General features: G+C 56.4%; 8 protein-coding genes across 8 annotated transcripts; 3 read left to right on the top strand and 5 right to left on the bottom strand.

The window, feature by feature from the left end:
- The first annotated feature begins 444 nt into the window (after positions 1-444).
- CDEST_06144 (Putative GroES-like superfamily, alcohol dehydrogenase-like, NAD(P)-binding domain superfamily) lies at positions 445-1,540 on the top strand. The gene has a single exon (XM_062922303.1). It carries the CDS (start codon positions 526-528, stop codon positions 1,522-1,524), a length of 999 nt encoding a protein of 332 aa, XP_062778354.1. The 5' UTR covers positions 445-525; the 3' UTR covers positions 1,525-1,540.
- Positions 1,541-1,722: 182 nt separating this feature from the next.
- CDEST_06145 (uncharacterized protein) lies at positions 1,723-3,135 on the bottom strand (the record flags this gene model as incomplete). The annotated part of the gene is made up of 1 exon (XM_062922304.1): positions 1,723-3,135. One exon carries the CDS (start codon positions 3,133-3,135, stop codon positions 1,723-1,725), a length of 1,413 nt encoding a protein of 470 aa, XP_062778355.1.
- Positions 3,136-3,839: 704 nt separating this feature from the next.
- On the bottom strand, positions 3,840-6,161 carry CDEST_06146 (Putative phosphatidate phosphatase APP1, catalytic domain-containing protein). Its single transcript, XM_062922305.1, has 3 exons — positions 4,772-6,161; positions 4,313-4,712; positions 3,840-4,260 (listed from the first exon to the last, which is right to left on the bottom strand). Exons 1-3 carry the CDS (start codon positions 5,403-5,405, stop codon positions 4,059-4,061), a joined length of 1,236 nt encoding a protein of 411 aa, XP_062778356.1. The 5' UTR covers positions 5,406-6,161; the 3' UTR covers positions 3,840-4,058.
- A 972-nt stretch (positions 6,162-7,133) lies between these two features.
- On the top strand, positions 7,134-8,924 carry CDEST_06147 (Putative peptidase M20, bacterial exopeptidase dimerization domain-containing protein). The gene is made up of 4 exons (XM_062922306.1): positions 7,134-7,216; positions 7,299-7,465; positions 7,523-8,564; positions 8,628-8,924. Exons 3-4 carry the CDS (start codon positions 7,577-7,579, stop codon positions 8,828-8,830), a joined length of 1,191 nt encoding a protein of 396 aa, XP_062778357.1. The 5' UTR covers positions 7,134-7,216; positions 7,299-7,465; positions 7,523-7,576; the 3' UTR covers positions 8,831-8,924.
- A 661-nt stretch (positions 8,925-9,585) lies between these two features.
- Positions 9,586-10,891, bottom strand: CDEST_06148 (Putative alcohol dehydrogenase, zinc-type, GroES-like superfamily, NAD(P)-binding domain superfamily; the record flags this gene model as incomplete). Its single annotated transcript, XM_062922307.1, has 2 exons — positions 9,586-10,349; positions 10,414-10,891. The coding sequence occupies 2 exons, from the start codon at positions 10,889-10,891 to the stop codon at positions 9,586-9,588; spliced, it is 1,242 nt and encodes a 413-aa protein (XP_062778358.1).
- Positions 10,892-11,909: 1,018 nt separating this feature from the next.
- On the bottom strand, positions 11,910-13,575 carry CDEST_06149 (Putative translation protein, beta-barrel domain superfamily). Its single transcript, XM_062922308.1, has 2 exons — positions 13,034-13,575; positions 11,910-12,985 (listed from the first exon to the last, which is right to left on the bottom strand). Exon 2 carries the CDS (start codon positions 12,969-12,971, stop codon positions 12,144-12,146), a length of 828 nt encoding a protein of 275 aa, XP_062778359.1. The 5' UTR covers positions 12,972-12,985; positions 13,034-13,575; the 3' UTR covers positions 11,910-12,143.
- A 65-nt stretch (positions 13,576-13,640) lies between these two features.
- Positions 13,641-15,078, bottom strand: CDEST_06150 (Putative argininosuccinate synthase, rossmann-like alpha/beta/alpha sandwich; the record flags this gene model as incomplete). Its single annotated transcript, XM_062922309.1, has 2 exons — positions 14,948-15,078; positions 13,641-14,891 (listed from the first exon to the last, which is right to left on the bottom strand). The coding sequence occupies exons 1-2, from the start codon at positions 14,948-14,950 to the stop codon at positions 13,641-13,643; spliced, it is 1,254 nt and encodes a 417-aa protein (XP_062778360.1). The 5' UTR covers positions 14,951-15,078.
- A 2,725-nt stretch (positions 15,079-17,803) lies between these two features.
- Positions 17,804-20,602, top strand: CDEST_06151 (Putative oxoglutarate/iron-dependent dioxygenase, non-hem dioxygenase domain-containing protein). Its single transcript, XM_062922310.1, has 5 exons — positions 17,804-18,008; positions 18,068-19,222; positions 19,288-19,354; positions 19,416-20,158; positions 20,223-20,602. Exons 2-4 carry the CDS (start codon positions 18,969-18,971, stop codon positions 20,103-20,105), a joined length of 1,011 nt encoding a protein of 336 aa, XP_062778361.1. The 5' UTR covers positions 17,804-18,008; positions 18,068-18,968; the 3' UTR covers positions 20,106-20,158; positions 20,223-20,602.
- The last annotated feature ends 259 nt before the right edge of the window (positions 20,603-20,861 follow it).

Consider the following 20,861-nt stretch of genomic DNA (forward strand, 5'->3'; position numbering starts at 1 on the left):
GGGCGGCAAGTTGCTGGCAAGTCAGCATTAGCCCCCGAGTCTGCGTCCATGGTGACCAACATCAAGAGACTAGCCGTCGGCAAACTTCCCGACGGGATTTCTTGACCTGGAGACAAAGGAGTGCGAAATTCAAGGTCTTGCTACAAAGGCAGGTTCTCATCAGAGTCTTCAATTACGTTCTGGACGAATATCCCGCCAGCCGACTTCCGCTGAACCACTCCTCTAACAGTGATTGCTAAAGGTCACCTACCCCGAGGTGCGTGCCAGCATAACGTTATACGCACAGGCATCTAGGTTTCTTTTAGGTTCATGCTCATGATGAGTCATTCTGTATAGACGGCTTCTCCAATATTTATGGAGTCCGAAGTCCGTGACCCCCGGCTGGTCGAGTATCGCCAACGCGGTACGAGACTAGAGAGTCGGACGTGAATAAATAGGGGGAAGGAGGAAGCTTGCGAATGAGATGAAGCACACATAAAAAAAATTACAATTTCAGATCCTACACCATTGTCGACACTCACAACTATGATGAAAGCGTTCCGGTTCCTCGGCCCGGACCAGGGCCTCCGCCTCCAGGACCTCCCGATCCCCACCCCGGGCCCGGGCGAGGCCCTCCTCCGGGTTAAAGCCGCCGGCCTGTGCCACTCGGACACACACGTCCTGCGCGGCGGCGGCGCGGCGTGGATGTGCGCGCTGCCCGTCACCCTCGGCCACGAAGTCGCCGGCGTCATCACGGCGCTGGGCGACGAGCCGCTTTCCTCCTGCTCCTCCTCCTCCTCCGACAACCGTCGATTCAACGTCGGCGACCGCGTCGCCGTCGCCTGCGTCGGCCACCCGATCCAGACCCGCGACTTCCGCGAAGCCCTCGGCGTCGGCCGTGACGGCGGCTACGCCGAGTTCGCCCTCGCGCCCCTGAAAAACCTCGTCAGGATCCCCGCGGGCGTCGCTTTCGCCCAGGCCGCCGTGGCGACGGACTCCGTCGCTACGGCCTACCACGCCGTCGTCGCCGAAGGCAAGGTGTCCGCATCCCACACCGTCGCCGTCATCGGCCTCGGCGGCCTCGGCCTCAACGGCGTCGCCGTGTCGGCACTTCGCGGGGCGAGGGTCTTTGGCGTCGACGTCGACGCCGCCAAGTTCGAGCGGGCGAGGGCCCTCGGCGCCGCCGATTGCGCCGTCGGACTGGACGCGTTCGCGGCGGAGACGCTGGACGTCGTGCTGGACTTTGTGGGCGCGCAGGCGACGGCCGAGGCGGCTTTGTCGATGGTGAGGCCCGGGGGCTGCGTGGTGATGGTCGGTCTCGCGGCGCAGAGCGTGCGGATCGCGACGGCGGCCCTCGTCACGCAGAACGTCTCGCTCCGCGGCTCGACGGGGGCAAGCATCCAGGAACTCGGCGAAGTTCTCGAGTTGGTGGCTTCGGGCGCGCTGACGCCGTACGTGGAGGAGATTGCATTCGGGGATGTGCCGGCCGGTCTTGAAGCACTGGGAGCTGGTGAGGTCAAGGGGCGTCTCTACACTGTTCCCTGAAGTGATTTATTTCCTACATTAATACAAGGGACACAGACGACAATGTCTTGTAGATAGAGAAAAGGCCCATCAAAGCTGCAAAGCATGGATCCCCCAGGTCATGAAGGACTTAGGATACTGGTAGTCAGTCATCTTGTGTTGGCATTATACGAATCGTCATTCATGCCATGAAAAGTTTCTCTCTCATGACAGCCTCTCTCACATGGAAACCTCCCCCATCTCCCTCTCGACACTCCGCCCCTTCACAACCCTCTTTCTCCCTGTCCTCCTCTCCTCCTTCGCCGCCTCGACAGCCCTCCCCAGCTCGGCCCTCTTCCTCTCCCTCTCCCGCCTCTCCTCTTCCCTTCTCTCCTCCTCCCTCGCCCTCCTCGCCGACAGCGTCTTCTTCCTCTCGCACGCCTCCTCATCCGCCTCCCTGCTCTTGTTCGCCGCCCTCCGCTCCTTAATCTCCTTCAGAACCTGTTCCTCCGCCGCTGTCGGCCTGCCCCGGGCCCTCAGCTCCGCCTCCCGCGCCAGCCTCGCCCTCATCAGCCGCACCCGCGTCCTCTGCGACTGCGGCACCGCCATGAAGGTCACCCGTGTCTTCTCCCCCGTCGGCAGCGCCACGCGGTACGACGTCCGCGCGTCATCCAGCCCGGCCGCCATCCGGCCGTCATGCAGAAAGATCCAGTCCCGGTCCTGCTCCAGGTCGCACCCGAGAAAGCGCTCCCTCACGATCGAGTCCACGTACACGCAGAAGTTGGTCGTGAAGTCGCGGTACAGGTTCTTGCAGCGCTCCTTGCTGAAGTCCGCCCCAGCCCCGCGGAAGTCGACGACCTGCGTCGCGCGCGCGAAGACAGTGTGCCGCTGGAGCGTCGTGCACGCGCGGAAGCTGCCCCAGTCCCTCTCCCAGCTGACCATGTGGTCCTTGTACTTGCCCACCCACGTCAGCTCGAGGCGCCTCAGCTCCGGCATCCAATCGCGCAGCGACGCCATGTCGGCGGCGTGCCGCTTCACGACCTCGGGCCGGACGGCCAGCGTCCTCATGCCCCGGCACTGCTTCAGCACGCCCCAGAATTGCAGCCAGCGCGGGATGCCGCCCTTCTGTGCGATTCGTGTGTCGGTGAAGATGTTGGTGTGTGTCCGCGTGTACGTGTCCCAGCCGTCCGGCGAGGCGATGTAGACGTGCCGCAGCAGCGGGCGGTAGGCCTCGCGCAGCCTGGCGCCGACGCAGAGGGCGAACTCGTCCGGGTGGTCAAAGACGAAGGTGTTGGCAGACCAGAAGACGGGCGCGGCCTCGCGGTGGAGCTGGCGGCAGGCCAGCAGGAGGTTCAGTGTTGTGCGCTTGGCGCAGCGGCACTGCAGCGGCTCGTCCCAAGGGCACAGCGCCTGGGACGGGACGAGGTTCACGGCGAGCTCGAGGACATGGCAAGCGGCGGGCTCGATGGAGTTGCGGGTGTGGTTCTGGCGGAAGTGGCAATCTTGGTGATGGGTGCGGGAGTGCTTTGGCACATCAACGAGGACGTGGTAATAAATGAGGTTGCGCAGCTCGAAGGGTAGGCCGAGGAGGCGTTTGCTGGAGGGGGCGTGTTGGTGAGCCGGGAGGGGGACCGTGAGAGTGAGGCTCTTCATTTTAGTTGTGGTTGAGTTTGTGGTTGTCGTCATCGTCGTCATGGTATTTTTGATGGGTGATGCGAGAGTGTGCGAGCAGAACTGGAGACAACAGACAGCCTTTGGCCCTGTGAGAGAGGGTACGAAGAGGAAGAGTGATGATGAATGAGAGATGCTCTCAGGCAAGATGAGTGTGAGACGAGGCAATCGAGACGACGTTCAGGCAGCAACCGGTGCGGCCCACGACGAGGTTATGTGTTTGCCGGAATGCGGGATGGATGCACAAAACCGCACTTGCACTGCAAGCAAGCCTCACATCTGAGCGGGAGGGTGGAGGAGGCAGCCGCCGAGTGAGTCACCCGAGCGAATGAGCGAGCGGGTGAGGCCTACGTGCTGTCAGCCTTGGGACGCACGGGCAGGCATTCTCACTTGCCATGGCATTAGGGAGCCAATTGGTGGTGACGAGCCGTCGATTGGAGTAACGTAAGTGGTAAGTTGTGAGTAGTGAGTGGTGAGTGAGATGAGTTGGGGAACGGGGTGCAGATTGAGGCGTAGTGAGTGAGGCGGTGCGGTGCCCATGAACGGCGCCGCCGTCTTAGTGGGAAGGAAATTGCTGCGGACGGAAAACAGGTACGGGGGGACGGAGGCTGCGTCAAACATCGGTCGGCCTGCGAATGGCTTTAATTTACACCCGTTTGGGGCGTATGCTTGTAACGAACATCACTGCGGATGACGATTGGGTTTGATTTGTCTCAAATTGGTCTAGGCTCGCTACGTGACGGATATCAAAACTGGATGTCGATACCGATGGTCGTGTTCAATCGAACGAGGAGAAACTGAGCCATATATTCATGTTCCCCTGGGCCAGAAGAGATGAGGAAGAAAACAAAGCTTCATCATCCCAAAGACGCCGTGTCTGGGTGTCCTCCGGCGGCAATGCTCGTCTAAGCATCTTGCGCAATCGTGTCCCGGATAATCTTGTTGCAGTCGACCGGGTTCTCAAACACGAACCAGTCGTCGCGAGGAATGTGCTTGAACGCCTTCTCGAATCGCTCCGGCTCGTTCTTGGCCGAGATACCCACAGCCGCAATGTCGGTGACCTTGCGGATCAAAATGAGCTTGACCCAGCCCTTGAACTCGCGATAACTGATAAATGTCAGCGTTAGAACTGCACAGCTGGCATACGTTCGACACTCACATGTTGCCATAGGCCTCGGGGTCGGACTGCGTCGAGTCGCCAATGAGGATGAACTTCCTCTTGGGCAGCCAACCGTGCACCTTTCTCATGCGTTCCACCTTGTATTCCTCCGTGGCCATGGTTAACGCCGACAACAGGCCCGCCACCGTCTTCCAGCTCGAGTCGCGGAGGATGATGGTTCCCGGAGGGTAGTACTTGTCGCGGAACTCGCGCAGGAACGGGTAGAGGTTGTATGGGGAGGCCGAGAGGTAGAACCACGGCGCCTCTTGCGGCAGCAACGCCTTGATGTTCCTGTACAGCTCCGGCATGCCCTCGATGGGCGTCGGCTCGTTGACAAACGTTTCGCGGAGGATGCCGATGGGGTCGCTCGTCTGCGTCAGCTTGATCGTGTCGTCGACATCTGCAGGGTGTTATGTCAGTACTTGTTTACAGTCTTGGGAAATTGGGATCACTGCGCACCTGAAATGATGGCCCAGCCTTCTGGCGCAGCGAAGTACGTCTGCATCTCCAATAAGCCCGTCGCGCCCCGCGGCACGGCGGCGCTCGACGTCACTGCCGTGCCGGACGGCTGCTCATGGACCTTGAGCGTGTCGGTGCTGATGCCGTTCGTCGCCGAGGGGCCTAGCTTGAGCTCCCTCTTCTGGTGCACGACCCGGAGGAGGCGCGAGGGCTGCACATCCCAGAGGAACGGCAGTATCCTCTCCTCGATCGTCTGCAGCTCCTCGGCGTCGTCAGCGAGGCCGAGCTTCTGGGCGACGCCCTGCACGATGTCGACGACGGCGCACTTGGGCTCCTTTTCGAAGATGGCGGCGACGAACTCGGCCTGCCAGCTGCCCAGGCGAGAGGGCTTGTATGCCGTGTTGTCGAGGAGCCAGACAATGTCGTCGTCGGTCACGGGTCTGCCCCAGGGATTGTAGCTTCCGAGATGCGAGAGCAGGCCGTTGGCCGTCATCAGGGCTGACTGGAGGGTCGGGACGCGGGGGTTGGGAAGCTGAGCCTCGACCTCGTCGAAGCGACGTTCTTTGCGGGTTCGTTTCTGCATCTCGTCTGCGTACGCGGCGGCGGTCTTGCTATCCTCGTCTTGTCCCGTCATGATGGCGGATTGGGCGTAGCCTCGAGGTATTTATACGGCCGTGTCGTCTTTGGTCTCTCAGTCAGTCTGTCACTCTTTCTGTCTGCCTGTCTCTTGCCTCCGGCAAAGGCGGACGGTCACTTGGGTCGATGCTACGAGCAACGTGACTTGAGCACGGTATTAGTGCTGCCTTGGCAGTGCAGTGGTTGGTAGGCTGACGGGGTTCGAGGCTGAAAGGCGGACGTCGTCTGAGAAGAGCTGTTCCAGGTAATTGACTGTAACTTGTAGGGTGTACGGGAGCAAAGGTGTAGGCGTTGTCTCAGCTGGAGGAGAAGGAGAAAGAGGATGGGTTTGGTTGGGGGTTGCAGCTGAAGCCATACGACGACGATCCAACGATGACAGCGGGGAAGGAGACGAAGACAGGGACCGCTGGCTGGCTGGATGGACAGCGCCCGCCATCCGCTCCAGCTCCCAGGGCAAGCGTGTGTAGGTCGATCGAATGCATTATGTCAGAGCTAGCCGGGCTGGGTGCATCGTCTGTGTGGTGGGAGGTGTGTCCGTGACATGGTTTAGGGCGGCGTGCAGCGAGCTGTGACAGGACGGCGCCATCAGATGGTCGACCAAGGCCGGCAAGGTCGCAGCGGCGTCTTGGCTGTATATGCGGCCTTGTGACCGACCGCCTGCCACAAGTGGCCAGGTAATGACGATGGATCGGTTTGGGGGGGATGGGCATGTTGCAGGCGAAGGTGTGTCGGAGGCGTTACGCGTAGGAGAGAAAGGTGGAGGGAGAGTGGAGGGGGCGATGCTCGCTATGGAAGAGTTGGTGGTAGCCTGTAGGTAAGCATTGGGGGAGGGCCGGCGAGGGACGGGAGGCACCCGGGACAGGCCCACCCTGCCTGATACACTATCTGCCCAGGTATCTGCAATGTTCATTGTACCAACCGTCTAAGAGCCGTCCAGCCGATCGATAAATACATCCCGAAGATCTCCCGTTGTCACGCGCTGGCGTCACTTGCCAGACGGTCAGTCCTCAGTTGAACAATCAAATCACGTCGGGCCTAGCCAATTGATTGACGATAACAATCAGTGATGAAATAGAGTGAGTATTTTACTGAGTGGGGTGAGTGTAGTTGGTGTGACTTGACTGAGGCACGTAGACCAAAACAAAACAAAAGGCGAATGCAGGCAAAAGAAATGTCCCTGGCAAGGCTCGAACTTGCGACCTTTGGATATCCCTGGCTGAATGCCCGAGTCATATTGATGGATAATATGAGACCAACGCTCTACCGACTGAGCCACAGAGACCGGTTTCTGTGGCTGAGAAGGAAGCAAAACAGTTTATGTACCAACAGCAGCCATGTCGCTCTCGCAACAACATATGTTCAGCAGACGTTGACATTCCACATCCCTTCCACCAAAACGCTGGCCTACATCAACTCACAATCCCAACAGTCACATTGCGGATGACTCCACTTCATAGACCCACCGATACTCCGTCGAGATGTTCGACGTGGCAGAAGCTGTTGAGTGACACCATGTCGTCTTGCAGGTTTACTTTCCTGGGGCCGTTTCCTGACGCATAACTAACTTCACCTGCTCCCTGAATCGCTTCTGTAGGTCCAAGCTGCAAACTTCAACTTAATACGTTCAGCGTGCGGGGTAAGTGCCAAAATTGGTAGCGTGTGCATATCCGAAAAACTTAAGAACTGGAATAAAAACCCGTCCATATCCATCCATCCATCCATCCATGCATAACAACCCGCCTGTACTGTACCTAGTATGCTTAGCCATACATACCTAACAGGGCGGTTTTACACTGGACTAATACCGCAGTAAGCTCTTGTTTAAAGCACCATTGGATGAACCGCTAGCCGTCGGAATCACTGACTCACTCCGGAATCCCCGAAATCTTAGGAAAGTCTCTGTCGAACCTTATCCCCCTCGTTAAAGAATGTAGACTACTTAACGAAGCGCATCTCTGCAATTCGGTGTGCTTGAATTTCATTCCTGCAAAAAAATTAAAAGAGAGGAGGAGGCTACAATGACGTGATGAGCTTTTTCAAGAGTCCAACCTAGGCAAGGTTAGTATTCTCTACAATCCAGAGTTAGCTTGGTGTCGGTTTCTAATTCATAGCAAGCTATCTTTATCGCGACCGACCACACTTCACTCCTCCACGCACGCGCGGTCGAAAATGGCATACCGTTTCTTCTTTTTCTTATCAATTTTGTCCGCAAGCGTCTGCGTAGCGGATGATGCGGAAATCATCGACCTGCACAAGTCTCTAGTCTCAATCCAGTCTACCACCAAGACAGGCGATCCACAAACAGACGAGCGAAATGTCCAGACATTCATCGAAACCTGGCTGAAGGAGACGGCCGAAAAGAACAACTTCAGAATTAACATTGAACGTCAACAAGTGACCGAAGGTCGTGACAATCTTTACGTCTACACAGGTACGGAGAGGTCGACTTCTGTCATGATGACTTCCCACGTCGACACTGTTCCTCCACATTTCGGGTACAGAGTCGAGGGGGACAAGATCTACGGCCGAGGCGCGAACGACGCCAAGGGCTGCGTTGCCGCCATGATGATCGCCTTTAGAGACCTCATTATCAACAAACAAGTCAAGGAGGAAGGCGACCTCTCTCTCCTTTTCGTCGTGGGCGAAGAGATTGGCGGGGAGGGCATGACGGAGGTGCCAAAGCTCGGTTTGACTTGGGATACGGTCATCTTCGGCGAACCGACGGACAGCAAGCTCGCCTCGGGCCAGATTGGAGGCATGGTCTTCAACATCACCACCCTGGGAAAGACAGTACACTCGGGGTTCCCTGAGCTTGGTATAAACGCCATCGACTGCCTCCGCATCATAATGGATGCCCTGCACCTGGTTTTGGATGGGCTCGATTCTAACCCAAAATACGGGCAGAACAGCTTGACTATCGCGCAGATCCGTGGAGGAGTGGCTGATAACGCCGTTCCCCCTAGCGCGTGGGTATCCGGCTCCTACAGGCTCACTGTCAGCCCTTCCCAGGTGGTTGAGAAAATTGGCCGCCTTATCAATGAGAAAGCATGCCCTAAAACGCAGTACGACCCCAGCGACCCGGATAAACCCTGCAAGTCGGTTGTGGTCAAGTATCCTCTGCAGGAGGACCCTCTGGATATCGATCATGACGTTCCAGGTAAGCCCGTTTTACCGTGGCTCAGCCAGACGTGAGGTTCAGTTTCATTGACAAAAGTTAAAGGTTTTGAAACGTTTGGAGCTCGATTTGGGTCAGACATATCTTTATTGAAGGGCCAGCACCATAAATATCTCTTCGGGCCTGGCAGCATTTTAACGGCCCATAAACCTGATGAGTTTGTGACAAAACAGGAGCTCGTTCAAGCAGTAGACGGGTATAAGAAGATCGTCCAGTTTCGACTCCAGGGCGAGACCAATGCTAGCTAACAACCGATGAGGACGTATTTAATCTAAACCAAGAAGAGACTGATTTACTTTAATACATAGCGACTTTACACTATAGAGTGCATAACCTTACTATTTAGCATATTCTTTACATATTATCCTACCTGCTGTTCCCTTTACCTACGACTCTTTCGTCTCTGTTTGCCGCTGCTGATGTCTTGGCGGAATATGCCTTCTAACGGTACGATATCGGAAAGTCATGCTACTTAGGCCTTGAGTTGAGGCGATTGCGCCTGAACGATAGAGTGTTCTGCCACCAGGCGGCGCTTGAGGACGAGGGCGTATCGGACAAGGTCTGCTGGCTTGAGCTGGGGGTCTTAAGAAGGTAAGGTATTTTGACTGACAGGCACTACTTCTACTCTTTTCTTTTCTCTTTTAATCCCCCCTTTGTTTCTTCGGTGATTAGAACTGCTGAAGGATACCTGTTTTTCCTTGGGCAGTGATGGATTTGGTTGCATCTTGTTTCCTGGTGTTTTCCCGAAAACACCAACGTAAACTTCTCAACCTCATGCCATATGGCCTCGGAGACAAGCGCCTTGAAGAGCAACACGTCAGATACCGGGAAAAAAGGCCATCAAATCTCGTGTTGAAAAGTCATCTATCTATCGTTACACTCTCCATCGAACCAGAACTGCCAAGCGAAAACAGTACTTCGTAATCTGGAGTGCCGACTGCCACGTCGTCCTCCCACGATCTCAACATAGATGCAGTCCAACTCTTCTGAAAGGCCATACCACCTAAGGAAAGCGGATGAAAACCTTGGACTCCTCCTGGCGGTTAAATCGACGGTAATACTCTGGCGCATCCTCAATGCCAATGACCGCCGAGGTGATGAAGCTCGGGCGCGCCCTGCCGCTCGCGATCAGCTGGACCAGTTCCGGCGCCACCCGCTTCGGGTCGACAAGCCCGCCGCGCACGCTCAGCCCCTTGAAGAAGAACTCGGTCATCGGCAGCGTCCCGTTGGGCGAGATGGTGCTCCCGCGCGGGCTCGAGGGGCTGTCGGGCGTGGCGACGTACACCCCGACGACGCCGACGCCGCCCCCGGTACGCGTGACGCCCACCGTCTGCCGGAGCAGGATGTCCTCCTCGATCTCGAGATCCGCGTTCAGCGACTCCATGCCCACGGCGTCGACGGACCGCGCGACACCTCCCGGCTCGCGCGCCAGGATCTGCGCGACGGGGTCCGAGGCCCGGAAGTCGATGGGCACGGCGCCGATGGAGCGGGCGAGTTCGAGGCGCTGCGGGACGTGGTCGACGGAATACACGCGGGACGCGCCGCGGAGCAGGGCGGAGTAGGCGGCGAGCAGGCCGACGGGGCCGGCGCCGAACACGGCGACCGAGTCACCGGGTTGGAAGCCAGACCAGGTGACGGCCGTCCAGGCGGTGGAGAAGATGTCGCCGACGGTGATGTAGTCTTGTTCAAGGCTAGGTGATGTAGTGTTGCGCGTAAGAGGCACGGGGATGAGGTTGGCGTCGGCAGATCGGACACGGGCATACTCGGCTATCAGACGGATTGTTCAGCAAAGCAGTTCAGAGATGGGGGAAAAGGTCAGAGAGGGTCTCACTTTGCAGGCCATCGAGAGAGCCACCGCTGCCGAAGAACTCGTACAGCGTAGGCTCCATCTCTAGGGTGGCAGTGGACGGGGTGTCCGGGATGACGACGTAGTCGCCGACGGAAAGGGACGACACCGCACTCCCGACCTCGGCAACGTAGCCAATTGCCTCATGGCCCATGGTGAACGGAACGGCGCCACCGCCAATGAGACCGCGGTAGGTGTGCAAGTCGGAGCCGCAGATGCCCGCCGTGGTGATTCGGACGATGGCATCCGTCTGGCTCGAGATCGTTGGCACTGGGAGGTTCTCGACGGTCACATCGTACGGGACCCCGCCAAAGACAACCCCCCGCATGGTGGCATTCAGGGTGCTGTTCATGAGAGCCATGTTTAGTTTGGCCTGAGTAAGGTGAGATAGGAAGTAGTGCTTGTTGATGGTAAGAGGAGGGTATTGTGATGTCGATCCTTTCGTCTGATGTTTGTTGAGCATCTGCGATATTTATACCAATACCTGGCAATCCGTTTGGCAGACACGCAGCGCATCTTCACGACACGGTCTACACGGGGGTCGCTTAGAGCCATCTCCTCGTCTTTGATTCGTAAGCTAAAGGGAGAATCATACGCATTACGGTCTTGCAAATTGTCCGGACATACATTCGTCACTGTTTGATTACCCACGGTTATATTGAGTCTTCTGTGATGTTCGAGCCGAGAGCCAAGCCCGAAGACATATGAACTAAGCCGGAGAGTTGAACAACGCCGCCTGATGTGAAGCAACGGAGTGAGTGTAGAGGCACTGCCTGACGTTGGCTAATTTGCATGGGCGAGTATGGAAGCACTAAAATAAACTTTGAGGCTTGGCCCGAGTATTAGAAACCCAGTTGATGCCTTTTTGCTTAGTGAACAGAACAGTGTTACTGATGGCGCGGGCCAATTACTGATGCGGCGTTTTCAAGACTGACACGACAATGAAGCCTGAGGACTTTGCTTACGAACCGTTCATATCGGCACGACTTCTTCAGGAGAAATCTAACTGAGCCACTCCGTAGAGACGACATATTAAGGTCTATCTAGATCAACTTTAAATTTTGGTTGCTCTAAATCTAGTGGAAACAAGCTGAAGACGAGCGGGAGGTTGACTTGTGTGTCCTTTTCCATCGTTCTTTAGCCCGTCTACAGCCGATTCTCATAATAGGCTTCAAAAAAACGTTCAGACAATCTGGTGAAGCTATAGAGTACAGTAATTCTGATCTGAAGTGCTTCGAGGGTCATTTGAAAAACCATGATGAGTAGTGTCCATCCTCTTCTTGTGTGACGGCAGACGCCGGGTCCGAGTTCGGGTGATGGAACGACTGATCAGACGGGCATGAATTCTCAACTGACATCATTTGAGGAGCGTAGGGGTTCTCATCCATATTCAACCATCCGAACAAGCTTTTGTCCAACCGCCATACATGTTAGAAATCAATCTTATGCACCCAAATTTTGTCCACGTCTCTTACAGATGTTAACAAGACGTATGGCCCTGATGACATGGAGCAACTGGTTATCTTTCACGTATCAAACCTTTTTTTTTTATTCCCAAGTCAGACCTTTTTTGGAGTTCTGTGGGTTAAAAATACACCCACTACAAGCATCCTGGCAGAGATGTCGTCCGTAAGACTCTTTTGCGCTCCCAAAAGCCGACGATAGCCCCTGAACCTGATATTCGAGTCTTTGGCAAAAACCCATAGCCGCCCCTTCTATGCGACGCGGTAAGACACCTTGCTCGTTCCCTTGGAGCGCGAGATTTTCTTCACCTCAATCTTGCCCACCTGACTGCAGTCCTGAACGTGCGTCCCACCACACGGGTAGCTTCCTAGACCCTCCATCTCGACGACGCGGCCGACGGTCTCCCCCTCGGGCAGCGCGAAGCCCTCGCTCGCGTGGCACTTCTCGAGGAGCTCCTCCATGGGCCACCAGTGGATCCTGACGGGGCTGGCCGAGCGCACGAATTCGTCCGTCTTGGCCTGGATGGCGTCCTTGTGCTTGCCGTCGAGCGTGCCGATGAAGACGACGGCGGCCGAGTCCGGGTAGTGCGAGGCCTTGGACTCCTTGAGCGGCGGCAGCACGCCCTCGCGGCACAGCGCGTGGATGGCGAGGCTCATGACATGGCCGGCGGTGTGCAGGCGCGAGTGCAAGTTGCGCTTCTCGGCGTCGACGTGCTGCTGGAGCTCGCCTCCCGCGTCGAAGGTCGGGGCGGCATCGGCAGGGACGAAGCGGCCGAAGTGGAGGATCTGGTTGCCCTGGGCCGGCTGGCGGACCGACTTGACCTCGAAAGTCGAGTCCGCGTTGGCGGGTGCCGCATCGGAGGGGGCGGTCATGGTTCCGATGTCTGAGGGCTGGCCGCCGCCCTGAACGTGGAAGATTGTGGAGTCCGTGATGACGGCGTGCTCGATCTCTGGGGCGTCCTTGACGAGAGCTTGGTCGGATTCGGCGAGGTCAGACACCGGAACGACGGAGAAGACCTTGGCGGTATGGACTAGCCGCTCCCCGTCTCGTTGGTAGACGAGTTGGGTTGATTCGGTCATCTTAGGCGCGGGGGCTGGTCAGCTGGCTCTTCTTGTCCGTGATTTTCAGGGTCCAGACGTACTTCAAAAAACAAATGCACTGGAACAGAGAGGGCAGCTGATTGAGGGAGTGTCGGTGTATTGTTTACCGAGGCGCTATATTAAGAGCGGAGGTGAGAGACGTGGGGAGAGCGGTGCGTGAGGTTGGGAATCGGCAGCAACCAGGCTTTTTATGGTCTTGTAAACAATATACAACTCAAGGTACATGCAGGTGCAAAGCCCGGCTGGCAACAGTACAGTACGTACTTAATTTAATGCATGTGCATCTTAGCCGAGCCGTTCTAGACCTCGACAGATCGCCACCTGATAATCTCCGTAGGAGTGAGCATAAGGGACTTTCGGAGGGCCAACGGAGCTTTTCAGGAGGAGACGGTGATACATCCCGGAGCAATACAAGGGAAGGGCAGTCATTGAAAGTACTGTTTCTTGTTTCGGACCTGCTAAAAGAAGCTACAGAAGAAGCCGAGGAGATACAAAAGGAATGTCTAGCTAGCATGATGTTTCCAGTCTATATAATAAAGTGTCTCTAACCCCCCACGCCCTTCTTGTTCTTGGGGCCTGGAGATCCTCACCCCCCCCTCCCTTCAATCACTCCCCCCGCTTGCATACTCTTAATCCAAGGTGACATGCTCAGAACCGCGAGAGCGATTGCTGAGCCCGCTCCCAGGTGTCCCGGTCCCGGATGTAGCATGCGTTGTCCGCGACGATGGCGCACGGCAGGAAGCGCGAGTGGTCGACGTCGTAGGTGACGCTGCCGTCGACCCCGAGCAGCGAGGCCTGGATGGCGGCCTCGCACATGGAGTGGCACTTGGCGCCCCAGTGGCCCGCGATGGCCTCGCGCGTCCACTTCTGCTCGAGCTGCTGCTTCAGCTCCAGCGTCTTGGTCTCGAGCGTCGCGATCTCGAGGTGCCGCAGGGCGTCCATGATGATGGCCGCCGCCGGCGCCTCGCGCATCTCGAGCGCCTTGTCGTCCGTCGAGAGCGGCTCGAGCCCGACGAACCGGCCGAGGCCGAACTTGCCGACCTCCCTGTTCAGCAGCTCGATCGCCCGGATGAGCGGGATCCGCTTGCCGTCGACCGAGACGAGGTTGCCGTCCTCGAAGCGCAGCGTGATCTTCTGGCTCGGGTGCGCGCCGGAGCCGCGCGTCCACGTGTAGGCGTCCTCGGGGATGCAGAAGCCTTCCGGGTCGCCCAGGGGCCCGTCTTCGAACTCGCGGCACCACAGGTTCTCGTCGCCGCTGAGCTTGCGCTCCGACATGATGGTCAGCCCCGCCGCCGAGAGCTCGTCGGCCTTCCTCTCGCGCGAGACGACCGATTGCGGGTACGGGCTGCCGAACCGCCCGGGGAAGCCGAGGCGCCGGATCGAGTTGTTGAGGCGCGGCAGGCTGTTCTGGGAGAGGTTGGCCGTGTGCAGCAGCAGGCCCGCGCCGAGGTTCTTGGCGTAGTCGGTGACGAGGCGGGCGATGACGGGACGCGTGAGGGAGCTGCTGATGGGGAACATGCCCATGTACGTGGCGTGCGCGCGGATGGCGGGCATGACGCCCTCGTTGACGAAGGCCTCGCGGCCGTCGAGGAGCTTGAAGTACGCGCCAAAGTGCGCCGCGTGCCGGGTGAGACCCTCCTCGTCGACGGGCGATCCGACGTCGACAGCAACGGCGTGGATGTTGGTGAAGCCGAGCTGCTGGAGGCGAAGGAGCAGGTAGGTGCTGTCCAGACCGCCGCTGAACATGGTCACGACGGGGTCATCCCGGTTCTCGATCTGCGCGAGCTGCTCGAAGCTTTCGATCGGCCTCTTGTCCTGCAGGGGTGCGCCATTGGACACCTTCTCGGAGTTTTCAATGGCCTTCTTCTCGTCCTGAACGGCTCCGTTGGCTTTGAGACCCTGCTAATTGTTAATATATTGCCCTTATGTCTGCAAGGGAGGCAGCTTATGCATACCATTGTGCTAAAGTGAAGGTGTTCGAAATAATGTGAGAAAGGTGAAGTTGTTTTGTTTTCCTGTTGGGACAGACGAAAGCGTCGGAGTTCAAGTTTCTTTGATTGAAGCCAAGGTGTGTGTGTCTGGAGAATGTGATGTCTTTGATGTGATGTCTTTTCCAAGAGATTCGAGTCTATGTCAGGATAAACGACCGCGTTATATACAATGGTGACACTCTTCTTCCAACAAGCTTTGTCCTCTCTTCAGTATTCAAAACGAACCTGTGATCGATCGATCGATGTCTGTTGCGTTCAAAATCGTCGTATGTCGACCATCTTGTCGAAAAAGGGCGTACATGTCATGTTGACAACGAGCCAGTTTCCCGCAAGGGTTCAACGCCCAGTCACCTTTCTCTGGGCTACTGCTAGCCACACTACGACACAGCCAAATGGTGTGAGAGACACATCTCGTAAGGTGGCACCCAAAGCGTAACAAACACTGCAAACCAACCCGGACTTATTTCCTCCCGGAAGATGGGTAGCTGTGCGCTGTCTGGCTCGAGAGGGGACTACTGGTGCTATGACTAATGTCATTCATCAAAAGATATGCGGTATCAGCTGTGGGTGCATTTTGATTCATGCCTTATGGCATCCCAAGACTGCCCAAGGCTAATGTTGGCGATAACAGTGAAGGGCGGACGAGCTTGATCATGTGGTTATTTACTGGCTGGCCTCTGATATCAGAGACCAAAGCTTGCCATGTAATTTTGATCGTCAAGACGCCAACCATATTTCACCTCGATCTACACGTATGGCCAATAAGTTACGCGAACGAGTATCCCCGGGACACCCTTGACCATACCGCAGTCTCATCTGGCTGCGCGATCCAAGTAATCCCGGAGCGAATGCAGGGCAGAAAAAAACAACTCTCTCACTCTTCTAGCGTACCTAAAACTACACTTGGCTGACTACGGATGGGCCAGGCACCCCATGACACGCGAGATGCCACTTTTGGTCTCGACGGCCAATCTCAGACGACCCCAAATGACCCTTGATGCTGTCACACGTTGGTCTGCTTCCAAGAGCAGAAAAGTCACCCTATCATATCTTCCACCTGTAGAGCCGCTAGTGCGTCCGAGAAACGTGCATCGAAAGCGATGCGTGTTGGAACTTAGTGTGATGAGGCCACTTCCGCGACTACGACAAGCTTGCCAGAAGGGGTTGGTGGGGAAAATATCAAATTGATATGGTACAACGTCGTCTACTTATACAATGAGCGTATTTTGCTGTGTGTGATAGATGCATGTTGAAGTTGAAAGCAAGAACACAGGGACGTTCTTTTACTGAATTATCTCAAGAAACACAAGAAATAATAACCTACTTGGTACCCAAAAAGCAGGAATAACTCAATCCACGATACGAATGTACGACGGACGTACTGAGGCCGCCGCCGTTACATGCAACCGTCCAGATGGGACAGAAAAGTCGGCTTTTAAAATGCATCGCACCACCTCCTGATCCACCCAAAACGACAGTGTAAGTCCGATCTAGGGTGTTCCACTAGTATTACAAGAGGATAACGTTCTCCTGTCCGGAGTCTCTAATATCCCTAGCGAGACCTAGGTAGATTCATATCGGGTTCGCGGTCCCCATCAATAACACCTCCGATTCGGCGCCCACATGAGACGCAAACACCACAGGACCCTGCAGGCCAGCATCCAACAAGCAAACTGCAAACGACCACCCCCTGTTGTTGTGTTTGACGCCGGGGTATTTTTTTTTTTTTTTTTTGGCGCGAGAAGTTGGCAGATGTCGTTGAGTTGGCTGGCTACCTCCCCTCCATCAGCCCATCGTCACGTGTGGAAGGATTCGTTCGATGGCATCGGTTCTGCAACTCAGATCCGAGCCTAAAGATTGACCCACACACACACACAATACACACACACCATGAACCAGGCGTCCGTCATTCCAATCACGTCACCCCATGACAAAAATCACACGACATCACGCACCAGCAAGCGAGTCTCGCGACAATCTGAAAGCGAACTCTCCATGGCAGCCCAAGGGGGTCATGGTGTTCTCTTTCTGCTCTACGGCCCAACAGTGGGCCCGGGCTTCCAGGAGTCTGATAGGTTCGGGGTTGGGGGTTCGGGGGGGGCTTGGGCTAGAGCTGGAGCTGGGGCTGGGGCTGGGGCATCATCATTCCGGCCGGCCAAATCACATTGGGGTCACTGTTACTAGTTTGTCTGCAGAATGCAAAACCGAATGCCCAAGGACTCACCGTATTTTTCATGTAGACCAATTGGCAGGAGCTGTTTGGCTCCCTCTGCACGTTTCTGGCTCGCCTCTGCTCCCGCTGTGTGTGTGTGTGTGTGTGTGTGTGTGTGTGTGTGTGTGTGTGTGGTAACGAGGGGAAAATCGGCGCTTATGCCTAGCAACGAGACTACCAGAAAGCATCCGAGACCAGCTTTCTCATGATTCATCCATATGTTTAACCATGGGATTTCAGAAATCTGGTTGAGGACGCCAAGAATCAGTCTCGAACATGTATCCATATATTTTCTTGCATTAGACCCATCACGAGATGTTACCTCTGCGTGCGGCCAACTACGGGTAGTGTGTTGGCCATACCTACGGGAGGCTGACGGGCGGACGCTAAGCCGCTACAGGCCAGTGAAGGACCCCTATTGTTTACCGTTTACAGCTCCCGGTTACTCGGACCAGCGCTCCCCGGCAGTGGGCCCCAAACGGCCGAATGTGGCCCCACTACGACTGGTTGCCTGTTGGAGCGTAGTGCCGGAGTCAAGTAACTCCGGGACAGACGAATTCTCAGCCAAACCCCCGGTTATTGGCTCTAACCCTTCCCCATCCCCGGACTCTCTCAACGTTCTACCTGATCCTAGATGTTCTACGCTCCTCCGGCCGTTGCTTCCGAACGAGCTGGCATCTGACACATGATGCCCGCCCGCATGCCTGCAGTGTGACGCTGGGGATACGAAATCGGGTCATCTTGCGCCACCTACCAGCCAACAGACATCGGCCTCCGGCGAACGCGGAGAATTTCTCATCACTTGCGTCACATGTGTGTTGCATCCTAACCTCGTAGCCCGAGAGGGAAGTGTTCCTGACAATCACATCAAGGGGTTGTAAAAGGGGGCTCCATGTGGGCAAAAGTCCCCCGCAACCCCCAGAATAAGGGTCCCTTTCCTCCATGCGAATCTCGGCGGTCGCCGTGTCGCCGGTGATACTACTCTTAGTGTGCTGTTGACACGCTGACCTCGAATTTGTCCGCGCTGTCATTTCGGAAAAGTTCACGAGGTCTACGGCGGAACTGGGAATGGCGTGCGACTACACACGGCTGGCACCTTATTACCATCTTACCACCCGGAGCCGGGATTAGATGAGTAGACAGGAGGAAACGGCGCTTGCTCTCCCCAGCCAGCGTTTCATCGTGACATTGCAACATGGCTCGAACAGCGAGCATGGTGCCACTAACGATACCGCCTTCATTCAGCCTCGGTTGCCCAGCAAAGGAGCTGCAGCCCATTGCAACGAATTGGGGGCAGCGACCCGCGGGGTATAGTTCCTTGCAGATGTAGACTCGGGCATGCAGAATCTGACCACACGGAGGTTTTAACAACCTCGATGCTTCGTCGGAGAAACTCTCACGATTCTAGGGCGGCGGGGGGAGGGGGCTGGGAGCGTTTCTGACCGTTGCATCAGACCACGTACTCGAGAAGCCGTCATGCTCACCGTAACACACAATTCTTGTTCGTTTTGGCCGCGGAAAAGGTGGGCAAGAAAGAAAGCCTTGATCGTGATGTGAAGATTTGCGTCGATTTCTCATGGGAGTGGCCAATTTCCGGGTATATAACATGCCTGAAAGTCTGCGCTTATCGTATATTCAAACTCACAATTCAGATAACACTTCGAATCGCACCTCAGCTCTCGTATCTGGTCCAGATTCCAAAGTCCACTATAGTCTTGGCTGTCATCTTTTACTTTGCACACCGATCATTCGCCTCCTCCAAAACCTTCAGCAATGGCTATCAGCGAGCCCATCATCGTCTCCAAGTCTCTCCCGACTATCCACCTCGACCTCCTCCGGGCCGAGAGCGCCGACGAGAGCGGGAACCTCCTCGACGCCTGCAAGAGCCACGGCTTCTTCTACCTCGACTTGACCAGCGATGCCGAGCTGTGCAGGCTGTGGGCGGAGATGCTCCGCATCATGGCCGAGTACTTCAACCAGCCTCTCGAGGTCAAGATGCAAGACGCCCGTGGCAGCGACAACTTTGGGTATGTGCTCCTTGACAGATCTCACCTCGCCAAAGTTTAGGTCTCAGTTACTAACCCTCTATAAGCTATGAGCCCATGGGCACTGAGGAGGGGCCCAACCCCAAGACAAGAGACGGATACGAGTCTCTCAAGGTGCGTTCACCTCTTCCTGCATAATGCCAAAGTCAACCAAACCAACATCCCCCCCCCTTAGTTTTCCCGCCGTGAATTCCTCAAGGGCTCTTCCGACCTCACCACCTCGGTCCGCGCCCAGGAAGACAGCTTCTTCTCCTTCATCAAGAACGCCCACGAAATCACCCTGATGATCCTCTCGCGCCTCTCCTCGCAGCTCGGCCGCACCGACAGCGCCCGCTTCGAGGCCCACCACGCCGACCCGGGCCCATCCCTCTCGACCCTCGGCCTCCTGCGCTACCCCAAGCACGACAGGCCCGCCGGCGAGCCCAGGAACGTCGGCCACAACAAGCACACCGACGTCGGCTCCCTTACCTTCCTCCTCGCCGCCCAGTGGGGCCTGCAGTACCTCTCCCTGACCTCGCGCCGCTGGGAGTTCATCGAGCCCCGCCCGGGCCACGCCATCATCAACGTCGGCGACAGCCTGCGCTTCCTCTCGGGCGGCGAGCTCGCCAGCGTCGTGCACCGCGTCGTGCCCCTGCGCAAGACCCAGGACGAGGACCGCTACAGCATCGCCTACTTCCTCCGCATGAACGACGGCGGCGTCTTCAGCGACACTACGGGCAAGGCCTGGACCGCCAACGAGTGGCACGACTTCAAGTTCGGCGTCTTCAAGAACCCCAGCGTCCTCGACGTCAAGGGCCAGTTCCTGACGGGCATGATGATCAAGGACAGCGATAAGTTGGAGGGTCACGCCGCGGTTTCGGCATAGTTTCTCGTCTCCGTCTGTTTTTCTTTGTCTTTTTCTTCCTTCGGTTTTTTCCTTTCTTTTTGTCAGCGCAAACTGCGTTGATTTTTTTCGTACATGGAAAAGGTGGTGCGCTCACATAGATTTTCATACGTCAATCAATCTAGAAGTCGTTTTACACTCCTTGCTAGATTAGTCTTCATGCCGTGACGATGAACTGATGTTGTAAGGTGAACTCTTCAAGTTGACGTCATTTGGTTTGACTTAGGGTCGTACTGAGCATCGAATAGAGTTAGTCGCGGAGATATCGATATTGAAGACGCATTTGGCTAATCACTCAGTCGTCAAGACAGCTGATCAACGTTAGTCGTTTGGTTCCCGACACCGGCCCGTGGTCAGAAAGACCGGCATGATGAAAGTTGTGTATTCAAAAAAGTAAAATGCCCAACTTTGTTTGGAAGGAAAGCCGAGAGATACGCGCGTTATGAAGATGATGGTCCTTGAGGTGGGTTATTGTCCCCTCAACTCCCCCAAATATGACTCGGTTGAATGGGGGGGGGGGGGGGGGGGGGGCGTTCATCCCTTATCACCTTCCTTTCAAGGAAGTGACCCTGCAGATCTTGTTCAGTTTAGAGCTGGGGGCTTGCGGCACAAACAACCACTGCATGACATGGCTGGGCGTGGCGCCACACGCTTGCGAAGGGCGCGCGGGGGAGGGGCACATGTACCACGAATGAATGGACAATGCAATGCCCACGCTTTTTGAGACGACAGGGCTGC

Source organism: Colletotrichum destructivum, chromosome 4, assembly GCF_034447905.1.
Source record: "Colletotrichum destructivum chromosome 4, complete sequence".
In the NCBI taxonomy this organism is placed as follows: Eukaryota; Fungi; Ascomycota; class Sordariomycetes; order Glomerellales; family Glomerellaceae; genus Colletotrichum; species Colletotrichum destructivum.